The 18067-nt window shown below is 42.8% G+C and overlaps 1 protein-coding gene across 1 annotated transcript; it reads left to right on the top strand.

Moving 5' to 3' along the window:
* The first annotated feature begins 1175 nt into the window (after window positions 1-1175).
* Window positions 1176-7386, top strand: LOC129590812 (uncharacterized). The gene is made up of 6 exons (XM_055486205.1): window positions 1176-1304; window positions 3859-3930; window positions 4566-4666; window positions 5063-5129; window positions 6179-6254; window positions 6345-7386. Exons 5-6 carry the CDS (start codon window positions 6192-6194, stop codon window positions 7002-7004), a joined length of 723 nt encoding a protein of 240 aa, XP_055342180.1. The 5' UTR covers window positions 1176-1304; window positions 3859-3930; window positions 4566-4666; window positions 5063-5129; window positions 6179-6191; the 3' UTR covers window positions 7005-7386.
* The last annotated feature ends 10681 nt before the right edge of the window (window positions 7387-18067 follow it).

The raw sequence follows: 18067 nt of genomic DNA, 5'->3' as shown, positions 1-18067 counted from the left end.
AAACAAACACCACATACGATTTATTACAATAAAATACTACACGTTTTAAAAAAAGCAGATCAGTGAACTAGTTAAATAGCGTTGGATTAATTAATTCAACGCTACTTTCTGGCATCATCCTGGAACCGCGCACGTCCGCTATACACTGAAGCGCCACCAAAGGTCACCAGTACTTAGATTTACTATAATTATCGCTTATACGTAGGGCTGATCGATGTTTGCAGCGCGTAAGTCAAACAATCGAACAATCAGGTTGGAAGGATTCGCGAGAAGTCCTGTAAGCGTGTCTAACGGTCAGTATCGGCATGTTTGCTACCAAACAGCATGTACCGGCCCCGCTGATCTAGGATGACCTTTTGATTATCCATTTCGCCAGTGCTGGAGCCTTCCGCGCATAGTGGCATGATAAGCACGTAACTGCGATGCCAATCTCCTCCAAGCCGGCACTTTTTTTGACGGTTGGTGCTTGCTGATAAGGAAACCAAGAATGCCAACAGTCGATGACAAACGAATGACAGACAACGATGCGTGTTTTGGGTTGACTGTGCCGGCTATGCGGGATGTTGTTGTCATTTAAAGGGTGAACCAGGCTGAGAATCGCGAGCGCTCGTTCTGTCGTTTATTTCTCTTTATACGCTTTTACTGCAACGTGTAATCCACAAGTACATATCTACTTTGTAGTTTCAGCGTGCGTCTCTCACCGCGCGGTGCATGGCGGACAGTCTGCATTAATTTTACGGATATTTACAGTATTAGATGCCTACTAAAACCTACGCGCCGCGTTGATGGTTTTTATCTTCCAGAGCTGCCACAACCGAATGATTTTATGGATTTTACTGTATGGATGGATTTTACATGATGGTGATGGATTTTACATGATTTTATGGATTTTACTGTTCGTATTAATTAGTCACACACCGTGGGTGCCAGTGAGATTTTATATGACCGTGATATGCGGGAATCGTCAAGGTGGTTACGTACAGATACTTACTGTGGAAATTGTCCTTTTTTCATGCCTCCGGATGCATGGTACATATGTGCGATCCGTAGTAACGAGTAATACGGATTCTTCCACGCACCTTAATATTGTTGATCACACGAGGAAAACAGTGAAAAATTATGCGTTATGCGTTTCCTTGGAGCGCCGTATAATTTTGTCATGGAATCTAAGCACACGTTATTGTAGTACCGGATGGACTGTGCCCAAAAAATGGGTATTTGTTATCTAAGGATGGACGCTGGGCCGGAAGTCCCTGGAATATACTGGAACAGGACGTATGCAGTGTATATACCGATCCAGATACGTACGTAAGCAAGTACTGACAATTCTCGATGCAAAGTCTTCGCGGTCTCCGTGATAGCCATGTAAAATGCTGTATGAAACGTCGAACATCAATTTTTGTCGAAAAATATAATACAAAACCGACTAATAACTTTGTAACCTATTGAATGCAAAATATTAGTCAAGAACAGGACAGTGAAATATGGATTAGCATTTAATAATCATTATATGCATCAACTCCTCTAGCAGCAGTTTTTCTATTAGCGTTTAAAAAAAACTCTGTTTTATTAAATAATGAGATATTCGCGTTGCTTGTACGACCACATATACGGGTGACATTAATTTCATATTTATTGTGTGTCGCTGCATTGATCGGATTACGCGCAGACCCATAGAGTTGTTGTGCAATTTTACCCTCGTTCTAGAATTGTTGTGCACTTCGTATTTATTTGTATAATTATTATCGCATAATTATTATAATTGTATTCGTGCAAAGTAATTACACGGATTTATCCCGATGCTGCATGCAAGAACGGCAAGAATTCTTAATAAAGTACCGCAGCAACTGCCGCCCGTAGGTAGTTGATGCGTGTGCTGATTACTTCATGTATGCATTAAGGTATTTATTAACAGTAGAATTATTTGTATTAACAAATATGTGTTGACTAATTTCGGTACTTAACAATTGACCAGATAACACATTTTATTATGTTTAATCTTTTCTGACTACTTTTGAAGTATAGCATTAACAGTGACCATTAATAGAGGAATGGCATGTACAGTACAGTACAGTAGGTTACATAGAGAGGCATGTACAGTAGTAATTTGTCCTCGTAGCGTGGACGTATAAAAGCTTGTAAATTTCTTTCCAAAAAAAGTATGTTTCTAAAATTACGCAGATATACTTATGTATACGATATACGCGTATAACACACGCATAATTATGCAGATGTATACAATGCAGACGTAGTTTTCTACAGTTCTTGATGTACTTACTTATACATCAATACATAAATACTCGCATAATAAAATATAAAATTACTTGCTGTACCTTTGTTAACTGCAAAATTTTTACCTCAGTTTTAATATCTCCGAAAATACGGTGCACGTACATCTCTCCGTGTTTGCTGTGAACTTTGTCCGGCACTTTTTTTCTAATCTGCCAATTAATAACGCGTTGTCGGTTCAGCACGTCTTCCAAAACACAGAAAAAACACAAACAAACCGCCTTATCAGTACTGCAAAAGCTCGTGTCCCGAGATGCTAATGAGAACGCTTCAATAAAAGCTTTCTGTAAAAATCGTTAAGTATTTGCAAATTTTCACTTCTTACTTTGTTTGCCGTGGTGGTAATGCTCGTACTAATCAGCTGTACATGTGTAAAGCGTAATCCTGCTATACGAGGTTACAGATTTTGTTGCATATTCTTATTTTTTTATGTTTTATTTCCGATTTCTTATTTTTTTTATTTTCTTCTACATCTTGTTTTGGTATTTTTTAACTGTACACACACCCTGCTTGCGTTAGCATAGGCATCCAAAAACGCAACATTTTCAACGAAATGGCAGGCAGCGATCTGACCAGGCACTGCCGTTCGAAACTCGAAAGCGAAGAATTCTTCCTGGCGTCACGCCAAACAAATGGGTCACGCCGCGCGCGAAGATGACGCTGGCTGATTTTACAGTGCAACGCTGTTGCGCCAGACAAAATGCCAGACATTCGAGCGCTTCTTCCAACGGCAAATTAAAAGTAAAATTAATCTCGTAACGCGATACCAGGCGCTGGCAATTGTTTTCTAATTTAATAATAAAAAATTAAATACTGTATATCCCCACGAAAAATTACTGAAAAAACACAAATTTACAAAAAATTAATTAATAAATGTCGAGTACGCGATAGGTACGTACTTGTAATTTAATTATCGGTCGAATAAAATTGATTTAAATTGTTTACAAAAATATGCATTTTGCAATCGTTTTCATTGCGCGATAAAGGATAGAAGTCGTATGTTTTCCATATTTTGTTTGCCGATTTTCTTAATTCCGCTGGCTAATCTAATTATGACTTTCCAACTCTACCCGGAAAAAAGCCAGCGAAATAATTAATTCTCCGGTAAATAATTATCCCGGTGGCGCATTGCGCAGTTGAACGTACAACGCCGGTTCGAGTTTAAAACGGGGCAACGGGTGACCTGATAGGTGGCACGGAAGCACCGGGGCGGCGCGAGGTCGTACACCATCGTAAGTTGGGCATTGTTCCGACCGGTGCAAGAATGCACCCGTCGGTGCAACGTTGCTTTTCAATGCGCTGCTGGAAGCCACGAACAGTCCACGGCGAACAGTCGCAACGAGCAGCTTCATTTGCGTAATCGTTAACTTGCTGAAATCTCGCAATTTTTATTACCGCATTTCACATTTTGCGATAATTTTTCTTCGGCGTTAATTAGACCTACTTCAAAAACTTCCCGTGAAGTGCAAATCATTGGTACAGGTAAAGGATGAAACAGTCAAGTAGCTTGAATTGCTTAATCTAAGCGTGACCGTGTAAATCCAGCATAGCAATCGGATTTTCTTGCAGGTTGTCGGAAAACCACCGAAGAACCATCGTTCCCGTTGGCAATTTCGGATTCCCGGTATTTTTATCTTTTCGGTAAGTGGATACTGATCCAGTCGAGGCAGATGGTTAATTAGAAATTAATTAAAAAGAAAATTTTCAGAATTTGTCTAATTTTCCCTACACGTAGTACATCGGCAGACGATGTTTTATTTGACAGAAATTGTGTGATACTGATCAGGCTTTCTGGATCGTTTACGCTTTTTTTGTGGAATTGTTTAATGAAGTATAAAAAATAAAATTGTTCTTCTCTGAGAAACTACATCGCAGTTCGTCGGTTCTGATATGAAGCGTTCGCGTTATCGTTCAACTGAATTTCCCGTAAAATTTGCGCGGGACAGTTAGGCGCATGCACCTGAAAACCTGTACTGGCTATTAATTCTGTTAGGATTAGCGCTGACTCTATTCTAAGGCATCCGCGTCATTTGAACAGGTACAGCGAAGCTGATGTGTCCACCTAATTTTATTCCGACCTCGCATTTCAGGCGCGCTTGTTCACCTTTAGGTTCTCGTTATCGTTTCACCGTGAATCGCTAATTTTTTAACAACTACTTATGCGCCTCGACTATCAGGGATAATTTTCAAGCTCGGGATAAATTTTCAAATAAGGGCGCAAGTTTTTGCGATACCTATGTATTTGTCAGCTAATCATTCAGCCTTGTAACTTGCAGTGGTCCGCCGTTGGCTCTTCGAGTTCCTCAAGTTACTTGGAGCGCGTGCTGTCTGACGTTATCATCCAAGCGGATTCCCTCCACGTTTCGCCAGTATCGAGGCAGGTAACTACAACTACGATAGTTAAAGATTATCAGTACACAATAACAGATTTTCCCATCGCTTTACCATTATGCGAGTTTTTTCTACTGTGGCGCTGGCGGTACAATCCCAAGGGAAGCACTTACTGTTTAGTTTTGGCTAAATGCTTTCTTGCTTATCCCAGCTCACAACTGAAATGATACAGTAAAGGTTTATGGTCAGATATTGACTCAGGGATGCAACAGTATAGCGTTCGTAGTGCGCCTCAATCTTGGGAACGAACTTACGCCATTGGTATACCGTTGATTTAGAATCTCCGATAGGCGATTACCAGTACTTCAGCCATTCGGAAATGATTGTAAACACATGTAGATGCCGCTGTTCGCTGTTTTAGATTGAGCTGTCCGCTTTGTAGGTTTAATTGGCTCGTACGTGATCCAGATTGGTTCCTTCCTTCCTCGCGACGTCGAGCGTAATCAATTGTGAGTGCAAAGCGCATGATAATGTCGGTACTGTACCCATGGCCAACAGGATTGTAGCGATAATGATCTGCTCTATGAGTTGTTGGTTTCTAATTTTTTATCCATCAAAATTTTCTTAATTTGTTTTTAATATTTACGCATTTGATGGTAGTCGTACTTTGTTGGTTATCGAAATTCGAAGACCTTAATCAGCTTGATCATTACGTACTGCGGCACTTTGTATAAGTACTCGTATTGCAAATCTAGAGATGCAGTGATGCGCGTGCAAACGGTTTTCACAACAGTATAAACACATCATTTTTCTATACGATGGTTGAAAACAACAAAAAAACACATACGGGAGTGCGCGACAATGACTGTTTTTGCGGTTAGTGGCAGTTTTGGGGCTATGTACCGGGCCATTTTCCTTAATGTGGTCGTGGCCACTTTATTCACTGCAGTGAATGTTAGTAAATCTGAAATACAATATCAACTGTACATGTATTTCAAAAATGTTCCCTTAATTAAGCGTCACTTTAACGATGTAACGAGCACATATTACGACAAGCGAGGCAGTTTCAGTTACCTCTAAAAATCTTCGTGGCTGTAATAAATACACTGCAGGTCTAAAAAAGTGTTTACACAAAAATACGTTTAGCGATTACGTTGGTGTATTGTGATTTATCTTTATATGTACGCATGACTTTCACAACATAGTACATACTGCACGGCGGCGTGTACCTGTACGGTAATGCTGACGGTGAGTGTGTAGCTGTTTGTTCGCCGAAGTACAGTTGCTGACGTACATTTTAAAATTTCTATTAAAGAAAAATATAGTTATAACTATCATTACCAAAATATTGTACAATACGTAGTACGTGCTAACGTACATAATAATATATTTTATTTCAACGGGTAATGCAGATACAGTAATAATTAATACGTAATTAACAACTTCAGTGGTGGTATACGTATATGTAGTGGTGTGACAACTGTGGCTTCTGGCTTGTTGCTTCTTGTGCACGTAGAAAAAGATCTTCCATGACGCTACCGCTTGTTTGTACGTTTAGGTCAGCATCAAAGATGGCCAGTCGCATTGACAACGCCTGTCAGACGGAGGCAATGCAGCCGGAAGTTGAAGAAATGGTAATGCGCTAAAGTCACGTATCAGTCTTGGTTCAAAAGGGGTTGAATACACAGATGACAGAGTTATCCAGAATTCGCTCAATTTGCCAGGTGGTGGACGAGCCGACGCTGATCCAGCACTTCTTCCAGCTGGAAGTCGAGCTGCCGAAGGCCACCAAGGCCCTGGACGGCTCTCGAGGAAAGCTCACGGCGCTGAACGGGATGCAGCCGGAGGAGGCCGCGGCGGAAATGGATCGCGTTCGCTGGGCGCTGAAGCAGCAACGGGCTCAGCTGGAGGTTCTGCACCAGGAGGCGGGCATCACCCGCTACTGTTTCTACAAGGAGTTCGCGGAGGCCAAGGAGCGCAACACGGAGCACTACAAGTGGGCGTCTGAACGCATGGAGGCCATTGAGAAGGTGCTGGAGGAGGCAGTCGGCATCCTGAAGGGCAACGAGCAGCACTTCCAGGCGTTGGGAGAGGCGCTGGCGGCGTTCGAGACCCGCATGGGCGTCTTCGGGAACCGGATGGGCCTGGTGGAGAACCGGATGGGGGCCCTGGAGACCCGCATGGGCCAGGTGGAGGCCCAGATGGGCCAGGTCATCGTCCAGAACAACCAGGTGATTGCCCAGAACAACCAAATTCTGCAGTTGTTGCAGAATATGGCCGCCGAACAAGCGCACCGGTTCGAGTTCACGCTGGCGTCCTTGGGCCACCTCGGCATGGCCTACAACGACATGCAGTACTACAAGCAGCAGTACGGCATTAACTGAAGTAGGCCGGCATGGCGGACAAAGGGCATTTTTCAATTGGCGTGTGGTAATTGTTTTACTCTTTTTATTCTCTTACTTTTTTACCCCGCTTTGCCCTGTTTTTTTGCGCCAAATGCGCCATTTTTGTTGCTATGATTTTTCAAAATTAAATTTGTTGGCATTTGTACTGTTTGGGCGTTGCTTTTTTGAACAATTAGTGCCATATCCCTTTCCGTTGTTTTTTGTTGAGTTTGCTTGGTGCTTCATCTTCCTGCGCTGCTTCGAGGACGTTGACAATTATGCGGCACGCCCACGTTTTCTGCAATACTTGTTTCAGTTGTTTGTGCGAGTAACTTCCCGTTGGTAAGCTTTGCTACCGCGCGGATGCGCTGATGTACGACTAATTAATAAAATGAAGCAGTACGGTATTCTTGTTATATAAAAATATAAAAAATTCATTTTACACGTCAGTGAATTTATTTCACATTCATTTATTTCCTGCTTTCTTCACGCTGCAAGGCAGATCCTAAAACAGTCAGTCCTGCTAGCAGATCTGCGAGCAATATTCTGTAAATTAATTGAAACGAGTCTAATTAACTTACCCTGTCCATTTTACACATTACGGATGAGTCAATAAATCGACTAAAAATTTGTATTGTGATTTCCCGAGCCATTAAAAAATCTGACAACAATCAGTTTTTGAAAACATGTTAATAATTGTAAAATCAAGATCCGAAAATGGTGATGCGACACTGTTTAGTATCAACTCGCGGGTATCGCCTGCACAAGCGCCAGCAATTCACTGAAAGCTGATTCGTTCGCTTTAACACGAGAAAATTACTAAAATAAAAGGTACTTTCTTGAAGTTGTGTATTAATAGCAAAGAAAGCCACAATAATGATTTGCCACGCTACCCGACTACTCTATGCACAATCAAAGATTACTCTATGGGGCTGTCGGGGACGGATGGGAGTGATCATGCCGCGGATGGCCGGGTGTCGACGGATGGACGGCGGAAGATGACGCGACGCGATGTGGAGGGGATGCCTGCGCCTGCGGTGATGCCGCATTGCCGCCCTTGCCGAAGATTCCTACCGTGCCGTTTGCCGAGAATGCCAAGCGACAGCGCCGTGACGTGCAAGTCCACCATTACTGTCTCGAAAATATTGAAAACATTATTTTGTAGTTTTCTTGATTTTTAACCTTTATGGAATAACTTTTAGCTTTTTTAATTTTTTTTACACTTATTGTGTAACAATTTGGTGTGATTTATCCATATTTACTCCTACAGTTTTCCTAAACAACAACAACGTTTTCTTAAATTTTTCTTGATTTTTCAGTAATTCGACATTCGACGAAACCTTGTAGGAAATTCCCCAGTCTAATTCTGATTTTGGGAAATTCGGGAAAGTTTTCTATTACTTTCATTGAATGCTTTTAATAATCTGGTTATTGCAACTGTAATTGCGAGCAGTGTTCTGTCAACAAGTATTTACTATTTTTAGCAGCAGTAAATTTTTCAGTTATAGCGAGATGAATACGCTGTAGGGTGTAGAGAGAGATTCCGTAGAACAGTGACTGTGCATAGCGATATCGCTTAATCTACAGCAATGTGTGCAAGCCGACTTCATAAAGCTTATACGCAAATACCCAGTTAAATTAATTCTGATTTTTCTTCTGCATTGCAGATCCATGTCCACACCGGCAGTGGCCGCTCGCAAACTCCGTCTGAGGAAGAAGCAGCGCGAAGAGCACCCGCTGACCGAATGTATCATGCATGGACCTAGCTGAAAGCGGGAGCGGAGACGATGGAGCGCGACATGCGGGAGGCGCGCGCCCAACTGGACCGCCTGCGGGAGGACGCGGCCTACCTGCGCAGTCTGGTCAAGTCGCAGCAGTCCGTGGTGGATCTGCTGCAGTACCTGCAGAACGCCCCCTTCTTCAACAAGGACGGCCGCGCCGAGCAGGGCCTGCGTCTGGACGGGCGCAGTATCCTGCGGCAGATCAGCGGCAGCGCCCAGGACGAGAAGACGGCCAAGAAGGAGCAGGCCAAGGAGATCGGCGGTATCTGTCTGCACATCAACGGCTCTAGTATCACCCTGCATTTATGCTCGCACTGCAGCAGCGAGGCCGGCTCGAAATAATCCGCTGTGATGATGTGGAGCGCATTGGTGTGAGGTACGCGTTTGTGAATTTATGTAAGTACAGGTGAAAAGGTCAGCAAGTACTGCTCGTAGTTACTCAACATCAAGTACAAACTCCAGCCCGACGAGAAGACCATCCAGACCGGCATGTTCGCTTAGAAGTCGATCGACACTCACCTCCAGGGTTTACTTACTTTACTTACACAAATTGCTGCAGTTAATGCTCAATCAAAAGAGCATAATAATTGTTATCATAAAACAATCATGTCAGATGCGCATACTTTTGTAATCATTTTAACGATGGAGGTTATAAGATATATATATGATTTCATATTTTGCATTACCTTCAATTTTGCTGTTGAATTCCTTGTGCGTTTTCGACCTTCCCCGGCCCGGGAAAACGCAAGTTTAACAGCGCTAATTCCTGGTTAAAGTAATATTATCATCATGGTTGCGCATTCCGTAGTTGTACATCACTTGTACGAGTGTAAAACGGGCAATCGATGCCCTGATAGGATGAGCGGAAATACCGGGACGGCGCGTTGTCGTACATCGTCGTACGTCTGGCTTGTTCCGGCGCAGGAAAGCGCTGGTGGAAGACGCGACCAGTCGACTGCAAAAATGCAGCGATATACAGTAGTAAGTACTAGTTTCGACTATTAATACAATAGTTGTCAAATTATTCAATGATGTGATACTGCATGTATGTACAGCTTGTATAGAAACCGTTGAAAATGTTTATTATAAATCAAAATTCGTTAAAGTTAACATGTGGTGGACATGTTGATCCAGCATGTCCTGCAGGTGAATTTTCTTACCACAAGGCGCGAGCGACGTGGAGGCATACAAACGGAAGCTGTCGTTGAGTTCTTGTCCAGCTGCATGGCTGACAGCTGCTTGGTGTCTGGCAGGCTTGCAACCGGATTAGGACGCAGTGGCAACGGAGCACCTCGGTTGGGAGATGGGAAAAGCAGCTTACGCAGATGCAGATATTGTGCCAGAGGGTTCGTAGCTGACATCCGCCAATTCCTTGTAGAAGCAGTGGCGCGAGTGACCGCGTCCTTGCTTCTGTAAGGAGTTTGCGGATCTCAGATCTTGCAGCTGGCTTGCCGCAAAAGGAACTGCGAGGGGACGTACGGTACAACAAAATGTTACACATTTTAGAAAAAAGCAAATCACTGAACTAACTAATTAGCGTTTGATTAATTAATTCAGTACTACTTTCCAGCATCTTGGAAGCGCGCACGTCCGCTTTACACTGAAGCGCCTGGAGAAAATACGGAAGATCACCCGTACTGAGTACATACTAAAATTATCGCTTATGCTGGGCATGCAGCGCGCAGTCCAGCAACCGATGAAGCAGGTTGGGAGGATTGATCAGAAGTCCTGGATGAACTCCTCCGCGCGCGCACATTTAGCCTGATATGCACGCAACTGCGATGCCAATCTTCTCTAAACCGGCACTTTTGTTTACTGTTGTTGCTTACTGATAGGTTTTTAGGTTTTAGGTTTTAATCGCTTAGTGTCTACAGATACAAGGAATCACTCCTTATCGAGATCTATAGACAGGTCAACATAATCTATTACAAAAAAAAACAAATAAAACTTATATAAGAAAACAGTAAAACATTTCATCAATTTCATCGATTTAACAAAAGTCAAGGTTATTCGACGGCAGATGGTCGTTAGCAGATGCGATCTCCTTCCAAGAGACGTCTTCCAATGCTCTTTGGAATGATTGCAGTGAGCAGTACGATGACGGATCTAAATTGAGGTCGTTCCAAAGTTTAGCAGTCCTCCATGAGAAAGAATTTTCGCTGGCTGGCACTTCCGTTCCACAAAAACTTGTTCTGGCAGCTTGAATCGGGAATGGGTGGCGCGACATCCGATCGGCATTCCGAGTGTTACCTGCAACAGTATCGACGGCAGTAACTGACTCATAACAAATAAAAAAATGGCTGCCAAAAGGTATCATGCCGAATACGAGTTTATATGCAACACACAAAGACGTTTTAATGCGACGCAGTTCAACACAATCCCAATTTATCTCGCGAAGCCTGCCACTGTAATCTGTACGCGCATTGCCCATTCGCAATCTTTTCAGGAACTTTAAAGCACATTTATCTAAATCGTCTCTATGGGTTTTGAGAAATGGTTTTACCACGGACTGCAATAATCAAAAGTGGAAAAATTAACGCTTTATACAAACAAATAAGTGCCGCGGAGTCATAATGGTTAAACAGCGATAAGATGTAGCCTATACGTTTCTAATCTTGATACACAAATTACTCGTATGCTCACCCCACCGCAGTTTTCGATCGACCACTAACCCCAAATATTTAACGACAGGGCGACTTTCAATCTCGACGTTGTTCAAAAAATATTTATTTACGTCACTTAAACTTCGTTTATTGGAAAAGCGCATGTGCACTGATTTTTTCGGGTTAAAGGTCAATCGTTTTTCAACCGCTGATTTAAATACGGCATCGATATCTTCTTGAAATTTCGTGCAGTCGTCGCTCGTTCTTATTGGCCTGCATAAGAACACATCGTCTGCGAAAATAAAAATCCTGCTACCATTTAGCAGAACAAACACTATCCCATTAATTTCGCAGATAAACAATATTGGACCTAATACTGAACCTTGTGGTACTCCGCTGGTTGTAACCCCGCTTTTTGAAAATACGCCATTCACGACCACAATCTGTTCTCTACCAGTTAAGTAGTCATCCAGCAAACTAATAACGTCGGGGTCAACACCAAGCAAGCCCAGTGTTGTCAACAAGGACTGGTGGTCTACACGATCAAAGGCTTTGGAGCAGTCTAACATCACCGCATCAACTTCAACTCCGTTTTCAATAAAGTCTTTAACAAATTTCGAGAAAACCAAACACTGCAGTTCCGTGTTACGCTTAGCACGGAATCCGAACTGGCTGTCACTTAACAAGCAATTGCTTTCCAAAAAACATCGTAAATAGTTGGCAATGCACTTTTCAAAGATTTTCGAAACTGGATGCAGAATTGCAATAGGGCGGTAATTGGTAATTAATGTTTGATCTACAGACGTTTTTGGAAGAGGAGTCACGTATGACGTCTTCCAGTGCGACGGGAATGTACTGAATTTGACGCAAATATTAAATAAAGTTACAAGCGGTGCAACAATTGAGATTCCGCAAGCTTTTAACAGAGAATTTGAGACTTTGAACTGACCGGACGAAGCAGAAAATTTCATTTCGTTTAGAGCGGTTTGAACGTCGCTATCGCTTATTTTAAACGCAATTTCCCTGTCTTCAGGTTTGGGAGACACAACTACGCAATGGGAAGGGCAGCTGTTTTGAGACTCGAGAAAAGTTTCGTTAAATCTATTTGCCTTGTCGTGATCAGAAAAAGGGTGGTACCTTCTTGCGTTTTGATGGGCGGCAGTGTCTTCTTATCAACACTTTGTTTGATAAACTGCCAAAACTTTTTCGGATTATTTCGGGTTGCTGTTGCGACGTCTAAAATCGCGTTTCTGCGATGCGCTTTGAGAACAGCGTCGACTTTCCGAGATTCGGCCTTCCACGATTCTTTCAAGCTGTCTTTATTCGCTATACTGTTTTCTTGCAGCATTTTGCGGAAAAGTCTATTTCTACGATTTATCGCTTTGCGAATACTTAAGGGATACTTTTTCAATTTTTTTGCTGTACGTTCGCCGTAGGCAAAAAAATGTTGGGCTACGTTTAAAATCTCATTTTCAAACTGCATCGCCATAACGGATGGGTCACTACTTGTTAAAATAAATTGCCAGTCTGTCGCCATTAATGAATTTCGAAAAGGTTCGATTTTATCAGGAAGAATATTCCAGTGCTTACCGCTCGACTGAAATTCTGCTTTGCGACGTTTACAATAAAGACGGAACTGAAAGGCATAATGGTCATTTGACGCGGATGGAGGTGACACACATTCAACGTCAGTGACAAAACGGTTCGTAGAAATTAAACAAAGATCAAGGATGTTGTTTTCTCTAGTGGGGAAATGTATTAACTGGCGAAAGTTAAATTCTTTTAAAGAATCAAGCAACAATTGCGAAGCAGTGGTAGGGCTTTCATACTAGTCCAACAGATATCCGGTAGATTAAAATCACCCATCAAAATAAGCTTGTTACGTAATTCGACAGACAGATTTTCTTGTAAATGTTCAACAAGTAGAGGTATTAGCAAGGCTTTTTTTGATGGTCTTATGTAGATAACACCGAATAAGCAGTCCAAAACAGGCGATTCCACGAACAAAATCTCGAGATCATCTCTATCGAGATCTGTGCGCCTAAAACCTTTTAATTTTTTCGATAAAATTAAAGCGACTCCACCGTGGCTGTCCGACGATTTACGCCATCGGCGAAAAACGTTAAATTTGCGAAGGTCGGCAAAAAAACTGTCGGAATAAATTTCTTGGTCCCACGTTTCCGTGAACGCACTAACATCAGATTCAGAACAAAACTGCCTAACTTCTTCTTTTTTTGAAAAAATACTGTTAATATTGCAACATCTAATTTTTATATTTTGAAAATTTTTCGGATTAACATTCATAATACGCATACGCATATTACCGCTTTTTATTCCTGCAAGTTTTTTGAACCGGCTATTTCGGGTTCTCTTACAACCGTGCGTTGATTCGGCATTTTACAGAATTTCGCCACATGTCCAGTTTCGCTAAGGAAACCAAGAATAAGGAAACCAAGAACCAAGAATAAGGAAACCAAGAATGCCAACAGCCGATGACAAACGAGTGAGAGACACCGAGGCGTGTTTTTAGGATCGACTGTGCCGGTAGAGTGGGATGTTGTAGTCATAACGTTGGAACCAGGCCGAGGAAGCGCTAGCGTTCCACGTGTAGAATATGACTCGTTTACTTCAACGTGTAGTCCACAAAAGTCTCAGTTTCTGACTTTCACCGCGCGGTACATGGCGGACAACTTGCAAGTTACGTACATTAATTTTATAACTAGTGGTGGTTAATGATAACCACAATCATCATTTATTTAAGTATCAGACGCGCTGCAAGAGTTGTTGGTTTTCATCTTCCTGATACATCGGCCAAACCGAATTACAGGATTTTATGGACTTAACTGTTCGTATTGCTGGCACACCGGGATTTTAGAGACAATATAGTAGTATGCTTATATAGTATTGTAGCGATAGTATTTGTACGAACGATAAGACCGCCCAGTTATGATTCATTCCATCGCGTTATGAATTTGTGTCCCCGTTACCGGCTAGTTTCCTTTCTCATGAATTTCTAGAATTCAGTCTTGTGCTCAGCTTGCTACAGCTTGCATCTACTTGATTGTTCCTCTTGCTGAAACCCTTGCTAACAACCTTGCTCCGTTTCTTGAACGCCTTGTCATTAAACATGCCTTGAGTTACGTTGTTGTGTTTGACCGCTTGGGATGAACCTGTGTCATCCCAGTCGGAGCCACCTGTGTAATTGCGTTACATCTGTAAGAGCGTCCTCGGCCAGCATCGTTGCCGGCCGTGCCACCTTTCACACCAACAGCCGTTTAATCGTGGTAAAGGCTGATCGCCACCCCACTAGAACAGTAGCCAGATAGGCCACTGTTACATGGCGCTCCTGTAAAGAACCATTCCACCTGGACGCCTGCATATACCAGCAATTTCCATAATATCACCACTTCCCACACCAACCAGCGGAAGTCCCGGAACGGATCGCCGTTTCGTGAGTGTTTACTGTGTCCGTTGATGCAGTGAGATTTGTTTTTTTCGGTCTTGATACATTAATAACATCAAAGTTTTATATTAATTTTCCGAACGCTAAATTAGTTAATATCACTGTTCCTGTTACGATGCCATTTTATCAGAAAATCTTAAAACTGCGAATATAGAAAAATAATTTTTGCTGCATTATTTGTTCGCCGTTCGCCGCTTTGGCTAACCGTTATATTACCGTTGTCACCCGGCGCCGCTGTGCCGCCGTGGTCTGGTTCGCGCCAAAACTTCCTGGTCTGCACCCTGCAGTACACAAGAGACTGCCTGAGCTCAGAGAAAACATTACTGGTCTCGGTCCAACAGTTCAGTGGAATCTCAGCAGATTTATTAACATAGCCGTCTATATTATAACACTGTAAAGATAAGCTTGCCAGCGCGTCTTCCCTGCCGAAATTAATCATATACAGCCCAAGAACAACGTCTGCTGTCCAGCCTGTATTCCTTCCCCAACCGGCCTGCAAAATTACAGATACTAACGCCCAGTTAAAGAGAGCTGCAGAACAGAACATGATGCTTGGGAATACACAGCGAAGAGGTGCGGCCACTGAGCGTACGCACCAAACTGGACGCGCATTCAGTCCCAATTCAACCTCCGACAATGCACAACATTATCGCAACCATCGCCACAAATATTACTGTGATTCCAGCGATTCAGATAACCGCCAGTCATCCAGCCCGCGCCGCAATGACTTACGCAGTGAACATTACAGAGAGCACCGGTCGCCCAGTGCAGACCGTGACCGTGCACGTACAGAACGGTATCGTTCACAACACCGTCCCTACTCGCGTGAAAGTACTTACAGTAATGAAAAGGAGAGTTCACATTACCGGGAAATTCGCAATCACTCGTCCGAGAGCGATCGGACATATTACCGTGAGCCGTACCGCAGTTACACGCCCGATAGTGCGCGCAGCACTGAACCTTATTCTTTGCGATATCGCTGTAATTTGCGTAAGTGTGACCACACGAAATATTACAATCGCAAAACTTTCGACGTAAATAAAAAGGTACATCCGAAATACATAGATTTCGACAGTTACAGATTGAATAACGGAAAATTATTTTGCCCGAAATGTTATGATTTTTTCCATTCGTATGGCGAATGTAAGAATTTTAGCTGCGATGACAAGCATACTATAACGCGTATTTGCCCTGACGATATTAAGGCCAACGTTCAAAAAACAATACGATGGGTTTGTAGAACAGATGGTATGGCGGAAGGGAAATTCCTTCTGGAACAGTCAACAAGGAAAAAGGTTGAACGAGTATAAAAAGGAGGTCCTTATGGACATGAGTATATCCTCTCGTATTTTACACTATCACTGAAAGTACATTTTACGCTGATCGTGTGAATGCTTCCGCAGCACGATGTTCACGAATATTAACGGAACAACGCCAAAATCTGGGTACAGCTAAATTGTTTCAGCCTCATACGCCTTACATTAACAACTGTGTCAACGATGTTACGACTTCAACTGTGCCAAATTGCTCGATTGATTCCGAAACGAATATTACACCGCAAACAAAAGCCAGAATGCAGTTATTGGAAAAATTATCGCATATTAATGCGGACAGTACGAGTACATTATGTGCCCCCACACAGTGCAGACAGGACAATGAAACAACCGCACAATCCTCACAGACGCTTGCTTCAGTGGCTGTACGTCACACAGATCCAGAGATTCCGAGTACATTATCGCCCAGACCGGCTAAACGCGAACTTACAGTCGATGGTCTTAATTCTACACTGGAGTATATTAGCAATTCTCCATTCTATCAGATGATGTTTAGCAACCCGCACAGGCTAAACATACCCACAGCTACATTAAATTTTGCCGATACACCCAAACCCTCCCACGCCGCCGGAAGAACGCGGAAAATTTCCGGACCGTGAGGGACCCCTTCCCAATCCCGGACATTCTCAGCGGAACCTGACTGTAGGATCGTTCCGATCGCCGGATGGACTCGTGGTAGTTCAACGAGGGACCACCACGCCGTACGTTAAGGATCATCCCGGACCATTGTGTTCTATTGTTTACTAATTCCTAACGCTTTGTTTTCCTGTTTTCCTACGTCTTTTCGTTTTGTTGTCTTGATGAGACATATCTCATCGCTACCGTGAGGATGTAGCGATAGTATTTGTACGAACGATAAGACCGCCCAGTCATGATTCATTCCATCGCGTTATGAATTTGTGTCCCCGTTACCGGCTAGTTTCCTTTCTCATGAATTTCTAGAATTCAGTCTTGTGCTCAGCTTGCTACAGCTTGCATCTACTTGATTGTTCCTCTTGCTGGAACCCTTGCTAACAACCTTGCTCCGTTTCTTGAACGCCTTGTCATTAAACATGCCTTGAGTTACGTTGTTGTGTTTGACCGCTTGGGATGAACCTGTGTCATCCCAATCGGAGCCACCTGTGTAATTGCGTTACATCTGTAAGAGCGTCCTCGGCCAGCATCGTTGCCGGCCGTGCCACCTTTCACACCAACAGCCGTTTAATCGTGGTAAAGGCTGATCGCCACCCCACTAGAACAGTAGCCAGATAGGCCACTGTTACAGTATTTTTGTATACGAGTATTTATGTACTGCTGTACGCAGATCGCTAACGTACTTACTGCAGAAATTATCCTCGTTTTCTGATGATTCCAAATGCATGGTACATATGTGCGATGCTTGTAGTTAATACGGATTCTTGATATTGTTGATCATTTGTTGCACGCACTATGATATTGTTGATCACAGTATCAAATAAAAATGCTACGTTATCTGTTTCCGTGGAAGCGCCGTGTCTGTTATCAAAATACATGGAACCTCCGCCATTCTGTCCCGGTTTTCCCATCAGTTCATCGCCACACACTTGGTCCCCACCGAGCATACGTTATTGTGGTTACGGAAAGACTGTAACCAGAGGAATGGGTACCTATTACCTGTGGATGGACGCTGGGCTGGGAGTCCGGCCCGGGATTTGCAGTATATTACATTATATGCCGATCCACATAATAATGTTCGTAAGTAAATACCTCTACAGTCTACAGACGGGCTCTACTCATAATTATTCTCGATGCGGGCGTTAATTATCCATTTGTCGCAAAATGCATTAAATATTTTTATCAACAATAGTATTATTTTTATTAATAAATGTTTGCTAAACGAATTTTGGTGCTTAATAATTGACAA

The sequence above is a fragment of the Paramacrobiotus metropolitanus genome, unplaced genomic scaffold (genome assembly GCF_019649055.1).
Source record: "Paramacrobiotus metropolitanus isolate TYO unplaced genomic scaffold, Prichtersi_v1.0 Parri_scaffold0000042, whole genome shotgun sequence".
Lineage (NCBI taxonomy): Eukaryota > Metazoa > Tardigrada > Eutardigrada > Parachela > Macrobiotidae > Paramacrobiotus > Paramacrobiotus metropolitanus.
This window is presented reverse-complemented; position numbering and strand designations above follow the sequence as displayed.

Coding starts and splice junctions, on each gene's coding strand:
- LOC129590812 (XM_055486205.1), top strand. CDS start 6,192: ATGGCCAGTCGCATTGACAACGCCTGTCAGACGGAGGCAATGCAGCCG. Junction 6,255..6,344: donor AGCCGGAAGTTGAAGAAATG/GTAATGCGCTAA, acceptor TCAATTTGCCAG/GTGGTGGACGAGCCGACGCT.